This window comes from Panthera pardus, unplaced genomic scaffold (genome assembly GCF_024362965.1).
Source record: "Panthera pardus isolate Hobbes unplaced genomic scaffold, ASM2436296v1 HiC_scaffold_12, whole genome shotgun sequence".
NCBI classification, from domain to species: Eukaryota; Metazoa; Chordata; class Mammalia; order Carnivora; family Felidae; genus Panthera; species Panthera pardus.
Window position 1 is genome coordinate 100,099,203 of NW_026526677.1, and position 21,423 is coordinate 100,120,625.

Genomic DNA, 21,423 nt, shown 5'->3' on the forward strand with positions numbered 1-21,423 from the left:
CAAAGAAACAGGAAATATGATCCACAGTCAAGAGCAGGAGTTGGTAAACTATGGCCTGTGGGTCAAATTCAGGCTGCCAGCTATTTTTATAAATCAAGTTTTGGGGGGGAACATAGTCATGCTCATTTTATTTATATATTGTCCATGGCTGCTTTCATGCTACAACAACAGAGTTGAGTAGATACAACAGAGACTATATGGTCTGCACACCCTGAACACTATATGGCAATCAATCTCTTCCCTCTACCCTGACCCACTGACAATAACTGATCTACTTTCTCTCACTATTGGGTTTGTCATTCCTAGAAATTCATGTAAATAGAATCATAAAGTGTGTACCTTTTATGCTGGTTTTTTATTTAGGACAATTTTTCTGATTCCAACTCCTGGTTGACAAAAAAGAAAACTCAATGAAGAGAAACTTCAAGGTCACCAAGATGCTGGAATTAGCAGGCAAGAATTTTATTTTACTTCATTTTTTAAAGTTTTTTATTTTATTTATATTGTGAGAGATACAGAGAGCAAGTCAGGGAGGGGCAGAGAGAAAGACAGAATACCAATTGGGCTCTGCACTGACAGTGCAGTGGACATGGAGCTTGAACCCATGAACCATGAGATCAGAACCTGAGCTGAAATCAAGAGTCGGACGCTTAACTAACTGAGCCACCCAGGTGCCCCAGCAGGCAAGAGTTTCAAAGCATCTACTTTAACCATGAAAAAGGACATAAAAAATATGCTCTCGAGTGAACAAATAAGAATTTTCAGCAGAGAAACAGAAACTATAAAAAAGAGATAAACTGAAATGACAGAACTCTGAAAAATACAATACTGGAAATATGAAATTCACTGCCTGGGCTTAACAACAGAATGGAAATGATACAAGAAAGAATAAATGAACTTAAAGATATATCAATATGAGGAACAGAGTGAAAAAGATTGGAAAGAAAAGAACAGAGCCTCCATGAGCTGTAGGACAATATCAAAAGGTTTAACATATGTGAAAGCAGAGTCCCAGAAAGAAAGGAGGGAATGGGACAGAAAAAATATATACAAATTATATCAGAAAATTTCACAGAATTTGGTAAAAGACATAACTTTACAGATTAAGAAGCTCAAAAAAAACCCTAAAAATATGAAGAAAATCACACCTGGGCAGATCAAAGTCACACTGCTGAAAACCAAAGAGAAAAACTTGAAAGAAGCTATAGAAAAAAATGAGACAATACACAGAAGGAAACAACACTTGAACAGTCACTGACTTCTCACCAGAAAGAAGGGCAGCCAGTTTATATTAGAACAACTGCACAGACAAAATTGTATAACATTCACACAGTAGGGGCACCTGGGTGGCTCAGTCGGTTAAGCGTCCGACTTCAGCTCAGGTCATGATCTCACGGTCCATGAGTCCGAGCCCCACATCAGGCTTTGTGCTGACAGCTCAGAGCCTGGAGCCTGCTTCAGATTCTGTGTCTCCCTTTCTCTCTGCCCCTCCCCTGTTCACACTCTATCTCTCTCACTGTCAAAAATGAATAAGTATATTAAAAAATTGTTTTTAATATTCACACAATGGACCACAACTCAACATTAAAAAGGAATATCTATTAAAGAGTCAATAATTAATAACCTTCCAAAACAAAAAGCACCAGGCCCAAAGGGATCACTGGTAAATACTAGCAAACATTTAAGAAAAACCGTACAGGGGCGCCTGGCTGGCTTGGTCGGTGGAGCATGCAACTCTTGATCTCAGGGTTGTGAGTTCAGCCCTATGGTGAGTGTAGAGTTTACAGAAAAGAAAAGAAAAGAAAAGAAAAGAAAAGAAAAGAAAAGAAAAGAAAACAAAGGGAAGGGAAAGGAAGGGAAGGGAAGGGAAGGGAAGGGAAGGGAAGGGAAGGGAAGGAAAGGAAAGGAAAGGAAAGGAAAGGAAAGGAAAGGAAAGGAAAGGAAAGGAAAGGAAAGGAAAGGAAAAAACCTGTATTAATTCCCTATAATCTCCTTGAAAAGACAGAAAAGAGATAATACTTCCCAGCTCGTTCTATGAGGCCAATATTATCCTAATACCAAAATCACACAAAGACACGAGAAGGAAAGAAAACTACATGGGGCACCTGGGTGGCTCAGTCGGTGGAGCATCTGACTTCGGTTCAGGTCATGATCTGATAGTTCGTGAGTCTGAGCCCGTGTCAGGGTTGCTGCTGTCAGCGGCAGAGCCCGCTTCAGATCCTCTGTCTCCCTCTCTCTCTCTGCCCCTCCCCCACTTGCGCTCTCTCTCAAAAATAAAGAAACATTAAAAAAAGAAAAAGGAAAGAAAACTACAAACCAGTATCTCTCATGAACATAAGATGCAAAAATCCTCAACAAAATTTTAGCAGATCAAAACTAAACAAATATAAAAAGAATTTACACCATGACCTAGTGGAATTTATCCTGTGTATACAAAACTAGTTCAACATTCAAAAGCCGGTTAATGTAATCCATCACATCAAAAGACTAAAAAAGAAAAATTACAGATCCTATCAAAAAAAAGCATTTGACAAAATCCAACATTCATGAAAAAACCTCCCAGTAGGGGCGCCTGGGTGGCTCAGTTGGTTAAGCGTCTGACTACAGCTTGGGTCATGATCCCACATCTCATGAGTTCAAGCCCCACGTCAGGCTTTGTGCTCACAGTTCAGAACCTGGAGCCTGCTTCGGATTCTGCATCTCCCTCTCTCTCTCTCTGATCTTCCCCAACTTGCACTCTGTTTCTCTCTCTCAAAAATAAATATTTAAAAAATGCATATTAAAAAAAAATCTCAGTAAACTAGAAATAGAGGGGAACTTTCTCAACCTGATAGACTACCTGCAAAAAACCTATAGCTAACATCATACTTAATGGTAAGAAATTTGAAGCTTTCCCACTAAGATCAGGATGTCCCTCTTACCACTCATCAATATCATACTGGAAGAATGCAGTAAGGAAAGAAAAGGAAATCAAAGGTATACAGATTGGAAAGGAAAACAAAAATATCTTTCTTCGCAGATGACATGAATACCTATGGAGAAAATTGGAAAGAAGCAATAAAAAAAACCCTCCTTGAATGAATAAGAGTTTAAGTAAGGTTGAAGGATACAAGGTCAATTACTTTCCTATATACCAACAATGAGTAAGTAGAATTTTAAATTAAAAACAGAATACCACTTCATTAGCACCCCTCAAAATGACATACTTAGGTGTAAATCCAACAAAATATATATAAGATCTGTATGAGGAAAACTATAAAACTCTGATGAGTGAAATGGAAAATGAACTAAACAAATGGAGAGCTATTCCACATTCATAGATAGGAAGACTCAACATTGTCAAGATGTCCGTTCTTCTCAACTTGATCTATAAATCCAATGCAATCTCAATCCAAATCCCAGCAACTTATTTTATGGATGTCAACAAACTGATTCTAAAGTTTATATGGAAGGCAAAAGACTCAGATTAGCCATCACAGTACTGAAAGAAAAGAACAAAGTTGGAGGACTGATGATACTGGACTTATAAAGCTACAGTAAACAAAACAGTGTGGTTGCGGCAAAAGAACAAACAGATCAATAAAACAGAATAAAGAGCTTATTTCAGACCCTCATAAATATAGCCAACTAGTCTTTGACAAAGGAGTGAAGGCAATAAAATAAAGCAAAGAGATTCTTCAACAAATAGTGCTAGAGCAACTGGATATGCACATGCAAAAAAAAAAAAAAAAAAAGAATCTAAACACAGACCTTACACTTTTAACAGAAATTAACTCAAAATAGATCAGAGACCTAAATGTAAAATACAAAACTATAAAACTTCTAGATGATAACATGAAAGAAACTCTAGCTGAACTTAGGTATGGTGATGCCTTTTTAGATACAAAACAGACATAATTCATGAAAGAAATAACTGATAAAGCGACTTCATTAAAATTGAAAACTTCTATTCTGTAAAGGATAGTATCAAAAGGATTAGAAGACAAACCACAGACTGGGAGAATATGCACATCTGATTAAGGACTGTTAAACACACAAAGGACTCTTAAAACTCAACAACAACAAACAACCCGATTTTAAAAAATCAGCCCAAGTCCTCAACTGACACCTCACCGAAGAAGACACACAGGGGAAATAAGCATATGAAAAGGTGCTTCACATCAGTTGTCACCAGAAAAACGCAAATTAAAACAGCAATGAGCTATCAACACAGACTTATTAGAATGGCCAAAACTGACAGCACCAAATGCTGACAAGGACGTGAGCTAACCCTCACACACTGCTGATGGGAATGCAAAATGGTGCAGTCACTTGGGAAGACAGTTTGGCGGTATCTTATAAAACTAATCATTCTCTTCCTATATGATCCAACAACTGCACTCCCTGATATTTACAGAAAGAAGTTGAAAACTTAGGTCTACATAAAAACTACATATGGATGTTTATAGCAGCATGATTATGTTTACTCATAACTGCCAAAAACTGGAAGCAATCAACATGGCCATCAGGAGATGAATGGATCAAAAAGCTGTGGAACATCCTGACAATGGAATAGTACTCAGCACCAAAAAGAAAAGAGCTACCAATCAAGTCATGAAAGATATGGAGGAACCTCAAATACATAATACTAAGTGAAATAAGCCAATCTTAACTACATACTGTATGATTCCAACTATATAACATTCTGGAAAAGGCAAAATTATGGAGACAGTAAAAAGATCAGTGGTTGTTGGTGGGGGAGGTGTGAGAAAAGAGATGACTAAATAGAGCAAGAGGATTTTTAGGGCAGTGAAAAATACTCTGTGTGATATTATAATGATGGATATATGTCATTATACATTTGTCTAAACCCACAGAATGTGCAACACCAAGAATGTACAACACCAAGAGTGAACCCTCAAGTGAACTATGGAATTTGGATAGGTTCATCCTTGGTAAAAAAAAAAAAAAAAAATGTCCCATTCTGGTGAAGGATGTTGATAATGGGAGGCTATGCATGTGTGGGGGCAGGGGCACATGGAAAATCTCCATCCTTCCCTCTCAATTTTGTTATAAACCTAAAACTGCTTTCAAAAAGAAAATCTTAAAAAAAAAAAAAGGAATAAACTATTGACATACTTCACATCCATGACAATATCATGGATAAATCCTTAAAATATGCTGAGTGAAAGAAGTTAAATACAAATCTCTAGAAAAAATAAGTGTAATCTACAGTGACAGAAGGCAGATCAGTGTTTACCTGGGAACTGAGGGGAAGTAAGGACAGTCATTGAGAAGGAACACAGAACATTTTAGGGTAATGGGTATGTGCTATACTTTGATCATGTTAGTGTTTACATGTGTGATTAACTTGTAAAAACTCATCTATGTGCAATTTAAAGTGTCTTTTATTAACGTATATTATATCTAAAATTTTTTAATTATTTAAAAATCTAAGGGACAATAATTCTAAGTTTCTACAATTAAGACTCTGAAAATTTTTCAAAGACCTTATCCGAGAAAAATACAAGTCTTTCTAATACAACATAAGTAGCAGGTATATAGTTTTTCTTTATAATGAATACTGCCAGCGAATAATGTAACAGATGTGTATTTGGGAAAGGAAAGGCCAAATTAAAATCAAACTCTAAAGAATATTCAAGAATTAATATTCGATTTACATAGTAAAAGAGTAGACTTAAATTCAACCATATCAATAATTACATTAAATATAAACTGACTAAAGCCTTTATTTAAAAGGCAGCTTGTCAGAAGAGATCAAAAAGAAAGATCCAATTATATGCTGTCTACAGGACACATAAAAATGTAGATAAGCTAAAGATGAATGATGGGAAAATATACACCATATAAAACATAAACATGAGACTGTAGTATTTATATCACATAAAGTAAACTTTAGCATAAAGAATATGACAAAGATAAAGAGAAACATTTCATAATGATAACATGGCCAATTTGTCAAGAATATATAATAATCATAAACATATATGTATCTAACAACATAGCCTCAAAGGATAACAAAGAAAACTTCACAGAATTAAAAGGAAAAAGAGGGAAGTCTATAACCATAAACATTTTAACTTTACTCCCTCAGCAATCAATGTAACTGAATTTTTAAAAATCAAAATAATATAGATCAATGTTCTTCAGTAAGTATAGACACAAATACCCCTAAAAAATAATAGCAAGTCAAATCCAGCAATATATAAAAACAAAAATGTATCTTGTCCAAGTGAATCTATGCCAAGGATGATGACTGGTTTAACACTTGAAAAAAAAAAAAAATCAATGTAATTCACCTTATTAACAGAATAAAGGGGAAAAACTATTTGATAATTTTAATAGATGCAGAAAAACTATTTGACAAAACTAAGCATCCAACCATGTTAAGAACTCTCAGAAAATCAGAAACAGAAGAGAACTTCCCCACTATGATAAAGAGCATCCACAAAAAAGCTATAGCTATCATCAAGCTTAATGGTAAAATAGTAAACATTTCCCCCTAAGAGCAGGAACTACTCTACTCTACCACTTCTATTCAACACTATACTGGAGGTCCTAGCCAGTGCTATAATGTTTACAAGAAATAAAAGGCTTAAGATTTCAAAGGAAGAAATAAAACTGTATGTTCACAGAAGCTATCATTGTTTATATAGAAAATCTTAAAGAATCTACAAAACTACTAAGACATTCACGTGTAAATTTAGCAAAACAGGAGGTACAAGATTAATATATAAAATAAATTGTATTTTTACAAACTAGCAAGAAATGGTTGGAAACTTTTTTGAAAATTTACTTCTGGGGTGCCTGGGAAGCTTAGTAGGTTAAATGTCCAACTCTTGTTCTCAGTTCAGGTCTTGATCTCAGGGTTGTGAATTCAAACTCCACATTGGGACTACTTAAAAATAAATAAATAAATAAATAAAAATTTAAAAATTTAATTCTACTTGAATAGTGTCAAAGAATATGAAATAGAAAAAATTTCTTTTGAAATCTAAAAAAAGATGTGTAAGACCTGTACACTGGAAATTACAAAATGTTGGTAACACAAAGACCTAAATAACCAACAGACACATATTTATGGATTGGAAGGCTCAATATTATTAGGATGTCAATTTTCCCCAAATTGATCTACAGATTCAAGGCAACTGTGTCTCACCAGTTTTGTTTTTGCTTTTGTAGACACTGGCAAGCTGCTTCTCAAACATATAATGGTAGTGTAAAGGACCCAAAAGTAGTGGAAAGGTTCAAGGCACCCTTAAAAAAAAAACAGAACACCTTATGTTCTCTGACTGCAACTTACTATAAAGCCATAATAATCACAACAGTATGATATGGCATAAAGATAGACAAATAAACCAATGCAATAGAATAGGACTCACAGGGCGCCTGGGTGGCTCGGTCAGTTAAGCGTCTAACTCTTGATTTCGGCTCAGGTCACGATCTCAGGTTCGTGGGTTCGAGCCCCACAACGGGCTCTGCGATGACAGTGCGGAGCCTGCTTGGGATTCTCTCTCTCCCTCTGCCCCTCCCCGAGTCATGTTCGCTCTTTCTCCCTCTCAAAATAAATAAACATTTAAAAAAAATAGTACTCAGAAATAGGCCTACTATTTATACAAATGACTCATATTGTCATTTGGTTTTTGGCAAAGGTGTAAAGTAACCCAATGGAGAGAAAGGAAAGTCTTTCCAACACATAGTGCTAGAAGAACTGAATAGGTACATAGGAAAAAATGAACCTCAACCCCTACTTCTCACCATGCAGAAAAATTACCTTGAGGTGGATCATAAAGATCAAAGCTATTAGCACCACGCTCTAACCAACTGAACTAACCAGCCTAGATGGATCATAAAGATAAAAGCTAAAATGATAAAGCTTCCATAAGAAAACAGAGAACATCTTTGCTACTTCAGGGTAGGTAAAGGTTTCTTAGGACAAAGAATGCAAAAACTATAAAAGAGAACTTGATAAATTAGACATCCTTAAAATTAAAACTTCTGTTCATCAAAAGATACAATTAAAAAATGAATAGCTAAGTCAGAGAGTGGAAGAAAATTTCAGAGAATATATAACTGACAAAGGGCTTTATATTTGGAATATGCAAAGAACTTCTAAAAACTCAACCAAAAAAAAAAGGGAGGGGGGCAAAAATCTGAGTGGACACTTCACAAAAACAAATATATGCATGATCAATAAGCAGGAGGGAAAAGTGATCAATATCATTAATAATGAGGGAAATGCAGAATAAAACCACAATGAAATACAACCACCTGAGTGGCAAGGATATGGAGCAACCAGAATTCTCATACCTTGTAGGCAGAGTGTAAAATCGTATATCCACTTGGGAAATTTATCTGTCAGTTTCTTATAAAACTAAACATATACCTAGCCTACTACCTGATGATTCCACCCCTAGAAATTTACCCAAGAGAAATAAAAGCATATGTTCACACAAAGACTTGTATTTGACTGTTCACAGCAGCTTTATTCATAATAATCAAAATCTGGAAATCATTACATGCCCCTCAAAGGAGAACGGACAAACAGTGGTATATTAACAAAAGGAATATTACTGGACAATAAAGAGACATGAATGAATGTCAAAAAACATTATGCTGAATGAAAGAAATCCTACACGAAAGAGTACACATTCTATGATTTCATTTATGTGACACTCTAGAACCTGCTAAATTAATTTCTGATTAAAAAAATCAGAAATCAGCAGTTGCTTTTGGAAGAAGGGACAAGAAATGACTGGGAAAGCATTCCCTACCAAAATAACACTACCATTCTTCACAGAGCTAGAACAAACAATCCTAAAATTCGTATGGAACCAGAAAAGACCCCGAATAGCCAAGGCAATCTTGAAAAAGAAAACCAAAGCTGGAGGCCTCACAATTCCAGACTTTGAGCTGTATTACAAACAAACCTGTAATAATCATCAGAACAGAATGGAACTAGGACAATAACAGACACATAGATCAATGGAACAGAATAGAGAACCCAGAAAGGGACCCACAAATCTTTGACAAAGCAAGAAAGAATATCCAATGGAATAAAGACAGTCTCTTCAGCAAGTGGTGCCGGGGAAAACTGAACAGCGACATGCAGAGAAATGAACCTGGACCACTTTCTTACACCAGACACAAAAATAAACTGAAAATGGATGAAAGACCTCAATGTAAGACAGAAAGCCATCAAAATCCTCGAGGAGAAAGCAGGCAAAAACCTCTTGGATCCTGGCCGCAGCAACTTCGTACTCAACACGTCTCCAGAGGCAAGGGAAACAAAAGCAAAAACGTATTGGGACCTCATCAAAATAAAAAACTTCTGCATAGCGAAGGAAACAATCAGCAAAACTAAAAGGCAACCAACAGAATGGGAGAAGATATTTGTAAATGACATATCAGATAAAGGGATAGTATACAAAATCTGAAAAGAACTTATCACACTCAACACCCAAAAAAACAAATAATCCAGTGAAGAAATGGACAAAAGACACAAACAGACACTTCACCAAAGAAGACATCCAGATGGCCAACCGACAGGAAAAAATGCTCCACATCACTCATCATCAGGGAAATACAAATCAAAACCGCAATGAGATACCACCTCACACCTGTCAGAATGGCTAACATGAACAACTCAGGCAACAACAGATGTTGGCGAGGATGCAAAGAAAGAGGATCTCTTTTGTACTGCTGGTGGGAACGCAAGCGAGAGTGGTGCAGCCACTCTCGAAAACAGTATGGAGGTTCCTGAAAAAATTAAAAACAGAACTACCTTATGACTCAACAATTGCACTACTAGGCATTTATCCACGGGATACAGGTGTGCTGTTTCGAAGGGACATATGCACCCCAATGTTTGTAGCAGCACTATCCACAATAGCCGAAGTATGGAAAGAGCCCAAATGTCCATCGATGAATGAATGGATAAAGATGTGGTGTGTATATACACACACACACACACACGCACGCACACGCACACAATGGAGTATACTCAGCAATCAAAAAGAATGAAATCTTGCCATTTGCAACTACATGGATGGAACTGGAGGGTATTATGCTAAGCGAAATTAGAGAAAGACAAATATCATATGACTTCACTCATATGAGGACTTTAAGAGACAAAACAAATGAACATAAGGGAAGGGAAACAAAAATAATATAAAAACAGGGAGGGGACAAAACATAAAAGATGCTTAAATATGGAGAACAGGGTTGTGGGGGGGGGCGGGGGATGGGCTAAATGGGTAAGGGACATTAAGGTATCTACTCCTGAAATCATTGTTGCACTATATGTTAACTAATTTGGATATAGATTTAAAAAAATAAAATTAAAAAAAAAGAAATACAAAATCTGTAAAATTTAAAATTTAAAAAAAATGGATGAAAGAACAAAATGTAAGACAGAAGGCATCAAAATCCTAGAGGAGAACACAGGCAACCAATCTCTTTGACCTCAACTGCAGCAAGTTTTTATTAGACATGTCTCGGGAGGCAAGGGAAACAAAAGCAAAAATGAACTATTGGGACCTCACGAAGATAAAGAGCTTCTACACAGCGAAGGAAACAATGAGCAAAACTAAAAGGCAACTGACAGAATGGGAGAAGATATTTCCAAATGACATATCAGATAAAGGGTTTGTACCCCAAAAACTATAAAGAACTTACCACACTCAACACCCAAAAAACAAATAATCCAATGAAGAAATGGGAAAAAGACATGAAGAGACACTTTTCCAAAGAAGACATCTAGACGGCTAACAGACACATGAAAATATGCACAACATCACTCATCATCAGGGAAATACAAATCAAAACCACAATCAGATACCACCTCACGCCTGTCAGAATGGCTAAAATTAACAACTCAGGAAACAACAGATGTTGACAAGGACACGGAGAAAGAGGATCTCTTTGGCACTACTGGTGGGAAGGCAAACTGGTGCAGCCAATCTGGAAAACAGTATGGAGATTCCTCAAAAAATTAAAAATAGAACTACCTTGTGACCCAGCAACTTCACTACTAGGTATTTATCTAAAGGACACAAAAATGCTGATTCGAAAGGGTACATGCACCCCAATGTTTATAGCAGCACTATCGACAAAAGCCAAATTTTGGAAAAATCCCAAATGTCCATCAACTGACAAACGGATAAAGATGTGGTGCATATATACAATGAAATATTACTCAGCAATCAAAAATAATGAAATCTTGCCATTTGCCACAATGTGGATGGAACTACAGTGCATTATATTATGCTAAGTGAAATAAGTCAGTCAGAGAAAGACAAATATCCTAAGAGTTCACTCGTACATGGAATTTGAGAAAAACAACAGATAAACATAGGGGAAGGGAAGGAAAAATAAGAAAAACCAGAGAGAGAGACAAACCATAAGAGACTCTTAAATACAGAGAACAAACTGAGGGGTTGTTGGAGAGATAGATGTTGGTTGGGGGTTCGGCCAAATGGGAGATGGGCACTAAGGAGGGCACTTGTTGGGATGCACACTGGGTGTTGTACGTCTAAATTCCATTCCTGAAATCATTATTGCACTATATGTTAACTAACTTGGATTTACATTAAAAACGATAAAGAAAAGATATGCCTGGGAAAGTGTATGAGGGAACCATTTGGCCTAATGGTAGTATTCTCTATACTTGATGGGGTCTGAATACACAGGCACATACATTTGTCACAACTCATGGAACGGTACACTTAAGACTTACGTATTTAACTGCATATGCATGTTACTACCAAAAAAATAAAAAACACACAAATAATAATATTTAACTCTAATTAATGATATATATGTTCACGGATTTAAAGGTGAAGTTACTGATGACTACAAATTGCCCTGATATGCATCGAAAAAAAAAAGAGGACTGATGAATGGATAGAGAGATGGAAAGATATTGCTAAAACCTATTTAGCAGAATGTTCATTGTTGAATCTAGGTGGTGAGTGTTAATGTACAATACTCCCAGCTTCTCCTAGTGTTTAAAAATTTTTCATAATAAAATATTGGGGTAAAAATAAATCCAATCATTTAATTCCTCTGCCTAAAAACTTTCCCTGCTGGTTACACTCAGTAATTACCAATGGCCTTTACTCAGACCTGGTTCTTACTTACTTGTCTGAAATTTCTGACATTGTTAGGCACTTCTCCCTTTGAAACCCTAAACTATTATAAGCTGTTTCCCTTCCTTTCTGCCTTCGCTTCCTCTTTATACTCCCAAACTGCAGGTGTACCTCAGGGTTCAGAATTAAGCCCTACTCTATACTTTTTCCCATAAAAAACTCAATTCTAGTATCGTAACTATCACCTCTACACAGTCAACTCTTCGAGTCTAGTGTCCCACTTCCAAAGGCCAACTTAGTATTTTAACTTGTATGTCTCATATCATCAAATTACTTCTTTACCCTCGAAACGTAGAACTTGAATTCCATTTCCCAATTACTACCACGTAGCACATAACTACTAACCAGGGTCAATACAGGGAAGTTCGTTTTGACACCTTCCCCAGTCTTAATCTCTAAAATAATCCAGCATCAATTCCTCCTGAATCCATTTCTTCTCTTTCATTCCACCATCACTACTACTCTTATAAGGATCCTTGGAAACTCAGTTTATTGTAAGGGCTTCTCCTGGTTGATGTCCCAGCCTCTGTCTCTCTCCAAAATTCTTCCTGCATGTTTCTAAAACATCTCTAATTATGTATCTATCTGCATAACTTCTATGATTCCCCATATTTAAAAGACACTAATCTATGCTAAGCAGAAAAAATTAAATAAGACGTGTTACTTGCTGTGGTAGCAGATTTCCAGATATGGACCCTTCCCAATGCACCAGGCCTCCTGGTGTCCATGCTCTTCACAGTCCCCTCCAATGCTAAATCTGAGCTGGCCCTGTGACTCATTTTAACCAAAAGAATGCCACAGAAGTAGCACTACACCAGTTCCAAGGCTATGGCTTAGGAAAGCCGAGAAATTTCCACTTTTGCACTCTTGGGAGCTCTGAGCCACCAAGTAGAAAATCTGCCCCTGTGTTGGAAAGACCACCTAGAGAGGAAAAAGCCCTGAGATAATATAGAGAGAGAGAGTCAGAAAAGGCCTAGACCTCTTGGAGTCCCAGGTGAGCCCAGCCTTCCAGGTGTCCCTGCCAAGGTGTCAGAAATATTAATGACACCATCATGGATGTTCAAGACCCAGTCACCATGCAACCACAGCTACAGGAATGGCTCTAAAGGAGACTAGCAGAACCGTCCAACTGAGACTCAGTCAACCCAAAGAGCTGTGAGAGGAATAGAAATTACTATTGTTGTAAGATACTAAGTTTTACGACTGCTTTTTTACACAGCAATAGATAAATCAAAACACTTACCCTCAAGAAGCTAACTATATGATGGAGGAGGCATTCAAGTTAACAAAAAGACCATCAGAGATATGGGTTGAGACAGAGGTACACACAGCATGCTAGCGAGTACAGAGGAGGGTCATCTAAATTAAATGTTCACAATGTGTGAAGGGGAGGATGTGGGAAAGCTTTCTAGAGCAAATAATACAGGCTGAGTTTTAAGTGAGTTCATGTTGTAGTATGTATAAACCAGCATGGCTGTTGGGGTGCCTGGGTGGCTCAGTCGGTTAAGCATCAGACTTTGGTTTAGGTCATGGTCTCACGGTTTGTGACTTTGAGCACCACATAGGGCTTGCTGATGTCAGCTCAGAGTCCGCTCCAGATCCTCTGTTTCCCTTTCTCTGCCCCTCCCCCGCTCATGCTCTCTCTCAAAAATAAAAAGACATTAAAAAGAAGAAGAAGAAGGAGGAGGAGGAGGAGGAGGAGGAGGAGGAGGAGGAGGAGGAGGAGGAGGAGGAGGAGGAGGAGGAGGATGTACGGAACTTGGTCAAAGTCTATGAGATAAGAATTAGGATGACTCTCAGTGTTTCAGCTTAGGTGTGGTTGGAAGGGCACAGTGCTGCCACTTATGGAGAAATGGTAGAAGCGAGAGTGAACTGAATTCACATCCAGGTAGAAACGTTCAACTCAGATACTGGGACAGGAGGAAGGGATGGATGTGTGTGCCAATAGCTGGGAAACTGAAGGAAGTTTCACTTGATGGCCTCTATTTCTTCAGTGAAATAAAAAGCGAGATCAGCTGCTAAGACGAAGGAGAGAAATGGGGGAGAGAGAAAGTTCAGAATGGGAGGTAAAAGTTTGGGACAGCTCTCAGAGGAAGAGGGAGCCCTGAAGATCCAGGTGCTGTTAGAAGTCATACATTTATTCGGACCCAAAACACACCGTCATGTGACTGTCTCCAGCAGCTCTCAGCAGCCCAGGGGTAAGATGGCAGGCCAGGTGGCGGACCTGACCCAGGACTGGAGGACTACAGAAAAATGCAGGGGAAGAGAACGGAGGGGAACACTAAGGGAGTAATTCAAGCAGTGGACCACACGTCTAGGCTGGCTATGGAAAGACATGCATCCAGGGAGCTGAAAGACTGGTGGCAAAGGAGCGAGGTCACCAAAAGAGAAAGGGGACCTGAAGTGGTCCAAGTGTAGACTTACTGGGAACAAGTCGACTGCCGGGAGGACTGAAGGCTGTGGTTAAATACAGGATGTTGTGACAGCCTGGCTCACTGCTGCACACCCAAGAAACACTCACCAGATTGACTGTTTACTAGGCAAGCTACCAGGGCTTCCATGCGTACCTGTTAAATAAACTACCATTTGGTGAGAGAATTCCAAAATGAATCTTCATGCACCCTATTAATTTCAATTTAGCACAGACTCTTGTGACATATCTAAAGAAATGCTTCCAACACTAAGTACCTTGATCTACTACTTACCTATCACTCTATCATGTGAGTTCATTAGGCAAGCTCACAACATCTTTTAAAAAAGAAGAATCGGGCTTAATATTGCAGCTTTCCTGCTATTTGTCCCAAGATACTTCTACAAGTTGATTGATGAAGCCCTTTAAAGCACAAGCTCACCATCTTTTATGGAGGAAGGGCTCTACTTGCTGTCATTCCCCATGAGTCACAGCTAAAGGCAGGAATCTTAAAAAGAAGTTCTGCCCTGGAACAACATGCACACTGAGCTCTCACCTTCTCCAAGCCAGCAATAATCTTGGAGGATATAAGCAGAGAATTAGGAAGTGTCCCACGAAAGCAAGACAATGTCCGTGACAAAGCAACCAAGTATCCAGGAGAAAAAAATCAAATAAACTGATTATTCGGTACTCTCTCTCAAAATAAATAAACTTTAAAAAATAAATAAATAAAATACATAGTGACTACCTCAAAAAGTACAAAGCACTTAGCAGATTTCTATTAAATTCACCTTCACATAACATCAGTGAAAAATTCTTTTTTTCATTTTTTTTTAATATTTATTTATTTTTGAGAAAGAGAGAGAGAATATAAGCAGGGAAGGGACAGAGAGAGAGACACAGACTGTGAAGCAGACTCCAGACTCTGAGCTGTCAGCACAGAACCCAAGGCGGGGCTCGAACCCACAAACTGTGAGATCATGACCTGAGCCGAAGTCAGATGTTCAACCAACTGAGCCACCCAGGGGCCCCTAAAATTCTCTTTTGAAAAAATTATTTATTTTGAAAGAGAAAGAGAGAGAGAGAGAGAACAGGGGAGGGGTAGAGAAAGAGGGGAGAGAGAATCCCAATCAGGCTCCACAGTGTCAGAGTGGAGCCAGACACGGGGCTTGAACTCATGAACCATGAGTTCATGACCTGAGCTGAAACCAAGAGTCAGATGCTGAACTGACTGAGCCACCCAGGCGCCCCAATGTGAAATTCTCTTAATTTGCTATCCAGTGATTCAACAAATACTTGTCAAATAATTACCAGATATATAGCAATGAACTGAGTACTGGAAAAGAATATGAGAATGAATTTTTTTTAATTACCTATACACAGAGAGAATCTAGTATTTATCCTCAAGAGGCTTACAATGTAAGTGGGCAGCTGAGACATACACAGGTGGGAAAAAATGTAGGGTACAATATAAAAATAAGCACTAAATGGTCAGAGAGCTGTATAGATGTTCTGAGGAGGGAGAAATCAGAAATTAGTTCAGGAAGAAGTGGATAAGGAAGATGTCACAAAGTAGGCAGAATTAAGTTGAAACTTGTAAGATAAAACGGCTAAGACGCCTTACAAAAGAACCCCATTATTTCCCCCATTTTCAGAGCCAGAAATATGGGAATTACACCAGCTCCTCCCTGTCACCGACCAGTGCTCCTGACAAATGTGTTCCCTTCTCTCCTCCCCGCTGGCGCCAGAGTGACACAGGCTCTGACAGAGACATCTCCTAAGTGGCCCTCCAAGCTACTCCCACCTGCTTTCCACCTGCCAAAGTCATTTATCTAAAATACAAAGCTCATCCTTTGATACCTCTCCTCCCTTAAAATCTTTCAATATCTCTATCAGGGAAAAACCCAAACTCCTGAACACAACATAGGAATCTTTTGTGACCAGCTCCCACTACTTCACTGGCCTCATTCCGGCCCAGCTAACAGCTCAGTGTGGCTCTCTCATCTGTAGGCCTCCTGCCTGCAAGCTCTTTGCCCTATTCTTTGCCCCACTAATTCCTCCTGGTATCTACCCCCACCCTATAACTCTACCTTTGAACGTTTCGATCCAAAACAAAAATCAAGAGAATGGTATAATAAACACGTGCCCTTCATCTAGCTTCATCAGTTGTTACCCTTACTTGCCACATTCGTTTTGTCTCTCTCGGAACCATCTGAAAGTTACAGACATCCTTACACCTAGCCCCTAAAACTCCAGCAAGTAGCTCTTAAAGAACAAGAACAATCTTCTACATAAACATTCAACAGCATAACCCACAGTATCCCAAATATTTAATATCAACACACTATCTAATATGTAATCCATATTCAAATTTTCCCATTTATTCCAAAACGTCCTTTACAGTTTGTTTGTTTTTTTTTTTTTTTAACGTTTATTTATTTTTGAGACAGAGAGAGACAGAGCATGAACGGGGGAGGGTCAGAGAGAGAGGGAGACACACAATCTGAAGCAGGCTCCAGGCTCTGAGCTGTCAGAACAGAGCCCGACGCGGGGCTCGAACTCACGGAGCGTGAGATCATGACCTGAGCCGAAGTCGGACGCCCAACCGACTGAGCCACCCAGGCGCCCCTACAGTTTATTTGTTTAATCCAGGATCAAACCAAGGATCATCCATTGCATTTGGTGTTCATGTTCCCCTTTATCTTTCGGGATTTATTTCTGGAATCACTTTCTCCGGGAAGCCCTCTTTGACTCCTACCCAGTCCGGACCTCATACCACCACTATATGGTATCATTATACTATCATTTCCCTTATTAAGCAATAAGCTCCTTGAGGACTTTTTTTTTTTTTTTAGTGTTTTTTAATTTTTGAGAGAGAGAGCGCGAGCAGGGGAGGAGCAGAGAGAGGGGAGACACAGAATCCGAAGCAGGCTCCAGGCTCTGAGCTGTTAGCACAGAGCTCGATGCAGGGCTCAAACTCACTGACCGTGAGATCATGACCTGAGCGGAAGTTGACGGCTTAACCGACTGAGCCACCCAGGTGCCCCCCTTGAGGACTTTTTATTCTCTAGGCCCATACTGTCTAGCTCACAGAAGACACTCCATAAACACTGACTGAACGAAAGAGCTACAAACAGGAAATTTGACTGTTATGGACTGAAATGTGTCCCAAAATTCCTGTGTTGAAACTCTAACCAGCAGTGTGACTGTATTTGGAGATAAGGCCTTTAAGGAAGTAATTGAAGTTAAATGAGGGCATAAGGATGGGGATCTAATCCGGGAGGACTGCTGTCCTTATACGAAGAGGAAAGAGAGCAGGAGTGTGCACACCCAGAGGAGAAAGGCCATGTGAGGACAGAGCAAGAAGGCAGCGGTGTCTGCAAGCCAAGACGACAGCTTCACCAGAAACCAACCCTGCTGGCATCTTAACCTTGGACTTCCAGCCTCTGGAACTGTGAGACGATACACTTCTGTGTTGCTGTTGTTGTTGCTCTTGTTTTTATTGCTCATCCTGATTCTAATTATTATCCTTTCTTTTTCTTTTCCTTTTATTTTTACATTTCTGTTAAGTCACCCAGTCTGTGGTACTCTGTTAAGGCAGCCTGAGCAGACTAGCAAAATGAGCAAAAGCTCTGTGCCCACAGTTACCGTGGATGACGGAATGCAAAACAAAACCTCTATCACTGCCTGAACAAAGATACACACAGAAGACTTCTTCCTCCTGCTTCTGGAAAAGTGAACCCCACACGCCACAAAACAAATGACAGAAAGCACCATTCTGACATTCACAACACACGTAAAAACACCCAATTGGATCTTCAAGAGCACAAGCAGCAAACTGTTAGTATCAACCACTCTGGGGCTACCCAATCAGAAGGTAAAGAAAGCGGTCAGAGATATGTTAAGAGCGTAGAGTACACATCAAAAGGAAACCTTTCACAGAGCCTAGAATATAATTACAGACTCTCCTTCCTAGCTTTTGCTCACTAAGACGTCTGCTGCTGAGTTGCTCGCATCACATGTCTGTTTCACCTCCTCCCCCTTGCAGACCGTGAAGACGATGACAAAGGCCATGCTGTCAGCAGGTAGTGGCAGCGGTCTGGATCACTAACAACACCAGGTATGGCGTTATGGTCCCAGCACACTCTTCATAACTGCTGGCACATGGATCAGCACGGACAACCGACCCAACCTGTAACCATCCATCATTCGAGTGTCAACAAAACAGACTGATCCTTAGGCTCTTTCCCAAATGTGCTTTCTCACGTTGACCTTTCACGGTTACCATCTTTCATGCTTGGAAAAATGATTCAACCGATGAGCTTGCTACTTTTCACTCACCAGCAAGCCAAGATTTTAGTGACAAATAAAAGCGCATTTTACAATTTAAATAAAATCATCAGTGTTCGCAGTTATTTTTATTTCAACATTAAGAAAGTTGGAAAACTGAAAATCCGACCAAATTCTACACCTACTTTGTTCTTACTGCAATGCCCAGAAGAGAACATAGATCCACTAAATAATTCTCTCCAAACAGCTTACTTACGATGTTACTGTTTGAGATCTGTTTTAGTGGATAACATAATCAGAGTACTTCCATACCCTGAACTTCTGAAGAACCAGGTTCAAAACAAGCGAAGTGGTTGTTAGATGCATTTCAAAATCTTGATCACACTTAGGACCCAACAAGCAGCTGCTGTTATTTTAAGGTATTATTTAATCTGAACATTTTTCTTTATTGAATCTAAAACAAGGTGCTGAAAACGCTGAAGTCATTACAGGATTTTATTTGTGCACTTGTTTTTCAAATAAGAATTAGACCAAAAGAAAAGGAAGTAGGAACATAAACACGACTAGCTACTTATGCACAAATATATACATACGTGCAGGGTTCTACTCTAAACAGCATCATTTACCTTCTGCCCTTCTCACAAAGCTTCTCAATTTCAGCTTTCAGATCCTGCTCCTTCTGCAAAAACTCCTTCTTTTCTTTCTCTATCTTCTTTTTTGTTTCTTCTCGCTTTATTGTTACATCCTGGATAGCCTTCAGTATCTCCTGAGTCCCCCATAATTACAGCCACACACAAATAAAGAAGGAAACAAATTAGTTCTTTTGGTCTGAAGGTTATTTTTAACTAAACAAATTAACACATTGACTTTAGTAAATTCAACTTGAACTGAAGGAATCTGGTTCATGAGTGGCTCAGAAAGCCAGTATTTAGATGTAAGAGAGAAACTTACAATAAAGTAGATTTCAATTCAGTAGGACAAAGAACTTCTAACGATCCCAACTGTTCAAAAATGGAATTTACTGCCTTCTGAGGGAATAACCTCTCCATTACTCATGTTTGGGTAAAGGCTGAATGAACACCTGAAAAGAATGCCTGTACAGGGTGGGAATTTCCTATTTCCAACAAATATGGTTTTGTTTTGTTTTGTTAAGGTTCTACTTATTATGTGTGAGGGTTTATATATATAAATATGTATGCATATATATATATGTATATATGTACGTATGTGTGAGAGTTTATATATATGTACATACATATATATATGTATATATGTATGTGTGAGGGTTTATATATATATGCATGTATGTATGTGTATATATATACATATATACATACGTGTATGTATACATTTGTAGTAAGAAGTCAAATAATAAAAAAGTGATAGGTCACTCCCTGTCCACCCCAATTCCACCCATAACCAACATGATGTTGGAGCAGGCTTTCACATCTCTCTCTGTTCTTACACAAACACATGTATACTTAAATATGTATTTCTTTGCTTTTGTGTTTTTTCCAAATGAGAGGATTTTATACATGTTATTTGCCATCCTTTTTTCCACTTGATGTAAACACACTGTCAATATAGATTTAACTTAAAAATAGCTGTATAAGACATAATATGTATATATCCAATTTATCCAACCATTCTATGTTAAGAGTCCATTAAGTTGATTCCAGTTTTTTTGGTAACTACACACCATACTGCAATAAATACTCTATGTCTATGTTTTCATATAAAAACACTTATTTCTGTAGAACAGACTTAATAATACGATCGCTAGGTCACAGAACATTTCAGTTTTAACTGATAATTTTTTTTAAATAAAACAATTTTTTTTAATGTTTATTTTTAAGAGAGAGAAACAGAGTGTGAGCACGGAAAGGCAGAGAGAGAGGGAGACACAGAATCCAAGCAGGCTCCAGGCTCTGACCTGTCAGCACAGAGCCCGACACGGGGCTCTAACCCACAAGCTATTGAGATCATAACCTGAGCTAAGTCGGGTGCCGAACCGACTGAGCCATCTAGGTGCCCCTAACTGATAATTCTTAACAACTTTTCCAAAAAGGTTGTAATAATGCATACATCTACAAATGTCTGAAAAGAGTTCATTTTTCCTCACCCTGACAATTTATTTCATTTTTGCCAATCTCTTGAGGGGAGAGAGAGGAATGGTATCTAATAATTTTAGGGAGCATTTTCCTAACTCCCATCCTTTACTGTTTTTAATGTCTGCTTCCTCCAACTCAAAGAAGCATTCAATGCAGAGACTATGTTTTCTTTACCATTAAATCTGCAGAGCTCAGATCAGGAACTCAGAAAACGCTGAGTGAAAGAATGAATGAATGAATGAATGAATGAATACCAGTGAGGTTGGGCTTCTTTTCATATGTTTATTATCCACTTGCTTTTTCTCTTCTGTGAATTGCCATTTACAATTGCTGTAGGCAAAATAATAGCCCCCCACCCCCCCCCAATATGACCACATGGTCATCTAATCAAATCTAACCTAATCCCTGGGACCTGCAAATATGCTACCTTCCATGGGAACAGACACTGTGCAGCTGTGACTAA

General features: G+C 38.5%; 1 protein-coding gene across 3 annotated transcripts in view; it reads right to left on the reverse strand.

Annotated features, from left to right (window-relative positions):
- Positions 1 to 21,423, reverse strand: part of RNF214 (ring finger protein 214) — a 47,176-nt gene that overhangs the window by 13,596 nt on the left and 12,157 nt on the right. For all 3 annotated transcript variants that reach the window (XM_053900445.1, XM_053900443.1, XM_053900444.1), the window contains exon 6: positions 19,476 to 19,615. In XM_053900445.1, the coding sequence (XP_053756420.1) occupies positions 19,476 to 19,615 (140 nt within the window). The remainder of the gene's footprint in view (positions 1 to 19,475; positions 19,616 to 21,423) is intronic.